Source organism: Cephus cinctus, unplaced genomic scaffold, assembly GCF_000341935.2.
Source record: "Cephus cinctus unplaced genomic scaffold, Ccin1 Ccin1_scaffold0123, whole genome shotgun sequence".
Lineage (NCBI taxonomy): Eukaryota > Metazoa > Arthropoda > Insecta > Hymenoptera > Cephidae > Cephus > Cephus cinctus.
The window spans coordinates 2650089-2658325 of record NW_014332857.1 but is presented as its reverse complement, the minus strand read 5'-3'; the positions used below and the strand labels follow the sequence as shown (position 1 = coordinate 2658325).

The 8237-nt window shown below is 40.8% G+C and overlaps 1 protein-coding gene across 7 annotated transcripts in view; it reads left to right on the top strand.

The window, feature by feature from the left end:
* The window catches only part of LOC107275037 (M-phase inducer phosphatase), a 57912-nt gene extending 50103 nt beyond the window's left edge, over nt 1-7809 (top strand). For 4 of the 7 annotated variants that reach the window (XM_015754779.2, XM_015754777.2, XM_015754776.2 and 1 more), the window contains 2 exons: nt 4573-4756; nt 5660-7809. In XM_015754779.2, coding sequence (XP_015610265.1) covers nt 4573-4756; nt 5660-7054 — 1579 coding nt within the window. In that variant the 3' untranslated portion in view covers nt 7055-7809. Of the gene's footprint in view, nt 1-3416; nt 3868-4136; nt 4336-4572; nt 4757-5659 lie in introns of those variants that run through there. The other 3 variants (XM_025079908.1, XM_025079909.1, XM_025079910.1) reach the window with 3 other exon arrangements.
* The last annotated feature ends 428 nt before the right edge of the window (nt 7810-8237 follow it).

Sequence of the window (8237 nt, the reverse complement as noted above, 5' to 3'; positions counted from 1 at the left end):
TTTTTTTTTTTTTTTTTTTTTTTTTTTTTCCCCCCTTTTTTTTTTTTTTGTTTGGTTTTTTTTTTTTTTTTTTTTTTTTTTTTTTCTTTACCACCCATTATTTATTTTGGGATAATTGTCTTCTTTTATTTTCTGTGACTTTTTTTTAATTCTATTTCTCACACACTGTTTAGGGTATCGATTAGGGTTCTGTTTATATGGTAGGTTATGTTCTGGAAGCCGAATGAGGGAGGACCAATGGAATTTTGGAGTTTTTGAATATTTTAACCATAGGCAGTTGTGGGTGACTGTCAGCTGGTAATTGTACCTAGCAATTGTACCTAGCAAAAGTCCTACCTCTGGTGGGATACAAATTATGATTGGTTTATGAACGCACTTATCTGCCATCTGTTTCTCGTAAAGGATCGAGTGAATTGGGATTCTGTCGAAAAATTTTATTATGTCCTCACGTCATAAATTATCGTTGACGCTGAAATATAACACGCAACCACATTTATTGTATATTTCGAAAATCACTAATCCACCAGCGATACCAACCGTCGTCGTTGGTTTTCAATCTTATAATTTTCCCAAATTTTACAATCGCACCGAATTTCACCATACTTTATTGCTCTTAGTTGGAAATTGCTATTTTGCGTTCTCTATTGACATTGTCCTTCGCTATGACTGGATTAGCAGGACGGTTATTAAGTAACTTGTTATAACAACGGTCCCGTATAGAAACAAGTCAACGTAGGTCCCAAAATATGATGGGACTTATATTAGGTAGAAAGCGGTGAGCCTTAAGCCGGATTTACATTTAAGTGAAGGTAAGGCGCCAGGAAACATAATTTATATAAAATTTGAATTTTCTCCTTTTTCCCTAAAATCCAAAATTTTTTCGCTTTTAATTAAAAAAAAATTTATTTTGCAAAATCAAAATTTCCACGATCTCGTCACCTTATAATGACTTTTCCAGGGGCCTATTTTGATTTCGAAAAACAGTAAAGGGCTAATTTCTTTTTATTTTCAACAAAACCGTATCCAGTAGCTACGTCTTGTACTTTATGTCTATGCGATAAATTCAAAAGGGGTCGCTCGCTCTTATTTTTTATAATTTTCACGCTCTGAATCGGCCGGGAGAGGGGGTGCATTCCAGTTTTCTGGGGCGGGTCGATAGGTCAATAATCGGAAGTAAAAATCTCTTCCCCACTGGTTCACTACCGGATTTATTCACACGCTCGTCTCCAATCGGTTCTACCCGCTGAAACTTACACGGGATTGGTCCATCCTCATAGAGCAGTCCTGTGATTGGCCACGAAAAGCCTCGACGAAGAAGATCCCAACGACCGCGTATGGGACCCCTAAAAAGATTCACACGGGCCTGTCTCCGCGCGCCGTACAACCCCCATGGAAAAGTCTACTCGTTCCCGTAGACTTTTTCCCATGCCGAGCAGATGACGAGCCTAACCGAGGAATATCTTAAATTTGACCTCCACTCCGCCATTTTCTCCCCTAGCGAGTTGAACGTCTCGTATGGTCTTCGTCCCTTTGCTATTTTTAATCTACTCCCCGCACGTACATAAAACACGCGTTTACCGCAATAACCATCAATTAAATATAGCTGAAAAATAAAAAATTAATAATCGACATTTACTTCGTTATTCGATCAATAGTCAATCGCTAGTCAATAATTATTTGAAATTTAAAATATACGAAATAATTATGACTTTATTCGCTTATCAGCACTTTTCGTATTATCTGGATCAGTTCGTTACGAAATAATTCCAAAGGAATTTGACAGCTCAGAATTGGCCGTTGCCTAATAATTAAGAAATCTGCTGAACCGACTTTTCGTTTCTGAATTGTCCCGGTAGTCTCTAATGTGTTGTCATGACAAAAAGATGTACCAAGGGTCTTACAAAGAGAGGAGATAGGGTCACGTAGAAAATAAATGAAGTACACTTAGAGCCCAAGTTAAGACCGTTAGCACCGTCCATCAAGAACTTTTTTACAGAAACCTCATGTCGTTAGAAATTATGCGCAGGAAAAAACAAAAGAGGAAAGAAAAAAAAATCACAAATCATTTGCATGTAAGGAATAACATGGGTATATATATATATATATATATATATATGTATACACTACCTGAATTGATTAATCAGATTTCCCGTTGATGACAAAAAAAAAGGGGAAAGAGAAAGGAAAAACGAAGGAGCATCCCTGGACCATTAATTCCTGGGTAACCCCTAGGGGTACGATATATTTCTCAAGGGGACCAAAATCAAGGGTGTTACAAAAGCATGGCCAGGGAAATCATGTTGAATAAAAATTTCGAAAAGTCTCGTTTCAAGGTTTAAAAATCGTTGTAAGCGGAAACTTGATTTTTTTTTGTTAAATCCCATGAAAATACCCACCCCCGTGCGTGGGGGGTTGGTCCTGTGTGGTAGGGTACCTGTTTCCACGGATGTACACTGGACCGACTAAGTATGTACCTGCCGTGTGAAAATCCTGGAAGAATGCGAGGGTGGCCTCGTGCGATCAGGTGGACCATTGTGATCCCTAGAGTGAAGCAGACGACGAGGAGGCTAGGGCTGGTGAGATGAAGGAGATGTAGGTGGGTGGAGGGGGAGAAGGGAAAAAAAAGAAGTCTAAGGCTCTTAACGGAGTGAGTTGGTACCTGCCGTAGTATTTCGTTCTCTCTCTTTTCCCGTCAGACACCCTTCTGGACTCTTAGAACAAGAAGGAAGATCCTCGCTGGACAGGAACATTGACGGCTCGAGAGGAAGTAAAATATGAATGCGAAGAATTTGTCTTTACTTTTGGGCCTTATCGGGAACGATAATATAGTGGCGGTTGGAAGTTGTGACAAATTGAAATATTTAAAAAAAAAAGTATTTAATTTTACCTGCAAATATTTTATTTATTTCCGCGAAGAAATTCCGAAAAGCGGGGGGCGCCCTACCTCGTAAGGTTCTTGCCGTTGCAATTATCTTGGCTATGCCCAAATTCGTTAATGGAATCTGGGCTCTACAGTTATATCCAGTCGTTCGGGCGTTACGTGATACCCGACGGTACATGCTTTTGCGATCAAAAGGACATACGGGAAACCGATGATATGTGGGCTAATAAAAAGGTATGGGCGTAGGAGATGAAAGGACCTAGGCGAGCTTGGTACGATAGGGTGACTCTTGGGCCCTGATAATGGTGGGGAGCTGGTAATAAAGTGAGAGAGAGACGTTTCGAACTTTTCTCTCTCGCTCTTTTGGTTATATCGCTAGGCCCCCCACAGCGGCTACCAGAAACTAGCGCCTCCCGGCCCTACGGTTTACGCGGGACCTTCCGGAACTTCTTATTGGTCTGCCCTTATCCCCACCACTGTCCCAGGCTCGTATAAATAGACAGTGCACCCTTTACGGAGCAGCATTCAGAGTTGTGTGGTCGGACACGGAATTTCTTAGCGCCTGTTTTATCTTATTGTTAATCTCACGGTGTTCTATTTTTTTATCTAAATTTTTTGTTCACTAAGTATTGTAACAAATCACGCTTTTTTGCATTTCTACTGTCTTACGGTTCGGACCTAATCTTGTTTACGCAATTTAATGAAAATTACATGACATGCTGTACAAGAGTGATATGGATTGTGAAGTGCAGCATTGTACTAGATATAAACAATAGTTGAGCAACTGTTTGTTGTCAATTGTCGAAGGTGGCTCTGTGGATCTGAGGAATAAAATATAATAAACGTCAGTGTCGAAAGTGGTACTTGGTTCGAAAGGACTTTAACCACTTTTTTGGAAATATCGTTCCTTCGTCTTATCAAGTGGGTTTTGGTTTACTCAACATGTCAGCTTTCGACTCACCGGTTGATTGCACTGTTTTAGACCGGTAAGGATTGTTATTTAATACATTTTTTACCTGAATTACTTTTTTTTTTTAATTTTTATAATTTATTTGACGTCTTGGAGTACCATTTTATTCGTCATACTGATAAGATGCTTTACGTGGTTATTTAAATAGTCTCTACAATTTTCAATGCGTTTTAGCTGATTTTGGAAAATGATAGTTTCGCTCTTCGAATATTGAAAAAGTGCGCCTAACTGCCACTCGAATTTTGACGCGCTGCCGTCGCTCGTTTACCAATATGGTAAAAGTGGGGGTGATCAGTTGCGCGCCAAACGCGATAGAGGAAGGCTCGACTTAGCGTTAGTGTTCTCTTGCGGCGTGACATGGAGCGAAACATGGTTTTTCACGACTCCATTTGATTCTGGCAATTCGGAGAAAGTCGTTCTTCCGGTATGGATGACAGTAAATTATTCTATTACGTGACTCCCGTTAGGTTAAAATAATACTTAGGTGATTAGCGACTTTTAATTTATTTGTTATCTTCATTCTGTAATGCAAATTTGTGTCTATGAAGTGTTCTCGTGGAAAAAAGTTTTGGCGGGATGGACTCTGTGATCTCTAGGTTAGGTCGCAGGGTGCCATGCTTTCACACTAGTAATTTCTCATGTGTTAAAAATGGTGTTTGAAATAAAAATATCACTAGGAACTGCAGTGAGTGTCTAACAGAAAGTCATTGTGTGCTTGCAGGCTCTTCAAAAATGCCTTCAAAATTAAAAGTACACCCGAAGGTCCCTTGAAGTGTAAAACTAAAGGAAGGCGGCTGCTTGGTATGGCGTCGCGACGCATCTCCAGCCCGGACACTGTGCTTCCATCTACCGACAAGGAAAACAGTCCTGCTCTCATCAGTCCTAAAATCTCGAGTCCGCAGAAGGTATGTAGTAAACGATAAATCTTTTATTCGCTAATTAACGTGATAAGAAAAATTAAAATGCAGTTGCGATAAAAAGGAGTCTCATTAAAAAAATCGTTAATATAAAAATCCTATCAGGTTTTAAGTTTGACAGTTAAGAATTTTAAACGATTCCATCTAATGGTGTCTTCCTAATAGAAATATTATTTTGAAATATATCAGATTCAATGTTCTTAAGTCCCCTCTCCTTATATCTGGTATACATTTCTATGTTGTGGCAGTTGGCAAGATTGAATGATCTCATTTTATTTTAACGATATGATCTTGCACGGATGTTTATAGGGATTTTCCGGGCAGATAGTAAAGAAGTAGGAAATAGAATCGCACAGGTGTCCAAGCGGAAATCTGAATAATGTATGCGCGAGATCAATTAGCTATTGGAGTAAATCCAAGTCGCGCTATGGCCACTATTGGAAGAGCGCCAGCTGTTTCCTACTATATGGGTGCCACAAGATTTCTCTTTAAGATTCTACTGCGATTAAGCGAATAGCATGCGGAAGTTGATAGGATACGAAAAAAATCGGCAGGACGTATATCGACGCTTCCGTACCGATCGCAACGACCAATCTACAGTTTTCTGACCCGCTAGGATTTCCATAATCTATGCGCACCTTGCCTTAGGCCTCCTGCTAATTTCTCATTCGCGCGACAATTAACCGCGTCTTCGTGGCTGCAAAGAATCTCAGACAGGAAATAGTTGGAATTAGAATTTTGTTTCTATGTTGATTTTATCAAATTTTATGACTGAGCGATCTGGCTGCAGTGTTTCTACTCATATCTATCAGAGGTCTAACAGACCTTTTAGTGTTAGGATGTTTTTCTTCGTTAAATGGGGATTTTAACTGACTTAATTAATTTTTGCAGATTCTTGACAAGATCTTTAAGTCACGCTGCCCTCTGGAGGATTATGATCCTAACAGTCAAGATAGTGGTTACGGTGTGAGCTTCCCTGAGAAGGAGGATTCGTTGAAGAACAGAGATGCATTCCGCTTTGCAGAACCTCTTGCTGTTGCTCCACGAAGACTCTCATTGGAATCCCGTAGTCCTGTGCAAAGCCCGGTGCGATCCTCACCTAGAAGACGATGTATCAGACCATTCGTTGTTAGAAGGCTGTCATCGGGATACGAGAGTACTGACGACGGTTTCAACGACCTCATCGACATGGATACCTTTGATGAGACAACTCAGCTACCAAATGGGATTTCAAATCTTCTCTCGGGTCACATCGTCTCCGAGAAGCCAATGGAGTGTGACATTGCAACCACGCCTGAGTATCACAGAACTAAGCCTTCCTTGGGAAGATCTCTGTCTCTTCAGGGTAGGATTGAGAAGACTACGACGCCTGTATCGAAGGTGCGCTCGTGCCTCTTCCGGTCACCGAACGCCACTTCATCGACGGCCAAGCTCACCTTCGACGAGAATCCACGCAGTGGTTCAATGAGTGCTCCAGACTCGCCGCCGTCCAGGTCTTTCAAAAGACCAGAACCACCCACTGACGCCAGTCCAGTCCTAGTCAAGAGATCCAGGAAGTCAACTAGCCTCCAGGACATACCCGAGATATCTAGTCCTAAGCCAGTACTCCAGAGAAGTATATCTGACACCGAGGCTCATGCTCATATCAAGTATGCAATCCACCGAAGTACTACAGATGCTGATCTCACAGGAGACTTCAGTAAATCCTGCATTCTACCACTAGCCGAAGGACAACATGAAGACCTTAAATCTATTAGTGCCACTACGTTAGCTAAGCTGATACATGGTGAATTTTATGACAGAGTTGGATCTTTCAAGATTGTGGACTGTCGTTATCCTTATGAATTTAATGGTGGACATATTGAAGGAGCCATGAATCTTTATAACAAGGAACTCATTAAGAAGGAACTTCTGGATCCACTAACTCATGCACCACAGATTCATCCTGACTCAAATAAGAGGAACATTTTGGTCTTCCATTGTGAGTTCTCCTGGGAGAGAGGTCCCAATTTGTCTAGATTTCTGCGTAACATTGATCGACAACGGAATAAGGAACATTATCCAGCTCTACACTATCCTGAAGTTTACCTGCTTCATGGTGGCTATCGGCAGTTCTATCAGGAACAAAAAAACCTCTGCTCACCTCAAGGTTATAGACCGATGAGGCATCCTGATCATGAGGCAGATCTGCGACAGTTTCGCAGCAAAAGCAAGAGCTGGCAAGGAGAGAAATCCAGACTGAGTGGATTAACTGCCAGGGCGAATCTCAAACGACTTGGATTCTAAAGAAACTTTAGAGTCTTATAACCACTGCCAAGTAGGAATTAATATTCCCTGAAGAAAGGAGTGAAGACATTCCGGATTCTTCATTAATGTTAATCCTTCTGTTTCTGTGCAAAAGTCTTGACACCCCTTAATGAAAATATTTTGTAAATAGTTGCTAGTGTCGCCAATAGAGTCGATCGCGAATTAAATTACAAAAACAAGTATAATGAACGAATTAGTGGAATATGCAAGTGGAGTAACAGACGCGTGCAATATTTTTGGTATCAGTCACTTGTTAGTAGCGTTAGCTGCCTGTGGCGCCACGGTGGCCAATGCGAGAAGGACAAACAGTTTTGCGGCTTGGCGGTAGACCCAAGAGTTTTTTTAATGCTTCTATTTCTCGGGCGGGCATCCCACTGTACAGATCAGCCTGCCCTGGCTTATTGTTTCCTTCTCGCAGAAAGCGTCCAATTTTAATTACTTCACAACAAAATCCTTTAGGTATTATCCATTATTCTTATACTTGTCAACGCGATTCTCATTGTTACTTTTGACGATATGTATATTGTAAGATATAGAAAATGATTATTTTTTTGTCTTTTCGACGAACGCGCCTAGATTAACGGAGTATTCGATGAAATGTGCAAAGTTCTTTTTGAGAGATATTATGTGTAAAATAAAGTAGGAGTAGCCCTCCGTTATATTCTATGTACTTCCTTGTACTGTATTATAGTATAATGAAATAAAATTAAAAAGCGATTTACTGTTTTACATTATCAGCAGCTGTTATCACTTTCCTTTACAAATTGGCACCGCTCTTTTTTAAAAACGTCTTAAAAGTGTTTCAACAATAGGCTTTTTTAATAGTTTTTGAGAACTTCTATATTTCTCGGTCTCGTTCTAAGGGTTGCTTTGGGAACCAACGGTGAGTAGCGGAGAAACTCTGCCCGCCAAGCTACGCGTCGTGTTCACGTTTAGCTCGGCTACGACGGGATTCGCGTTGTCGACGAAGGCGATGATCACAAAATCTTACTTCCAGATTAAGCGCCATGATTTTAGTATCGCTCAAAATCGTAGTGTTGTACATCTCCCTACTCATCTCTGGTCTCTGACTGTTATATTGCGCAATATGTTTAACCGGCCGGTTTGGGGCAGCCGTAGCCCATTGGATAGGGTAGCGGATTCACGACCGAAAGGTTGGAGG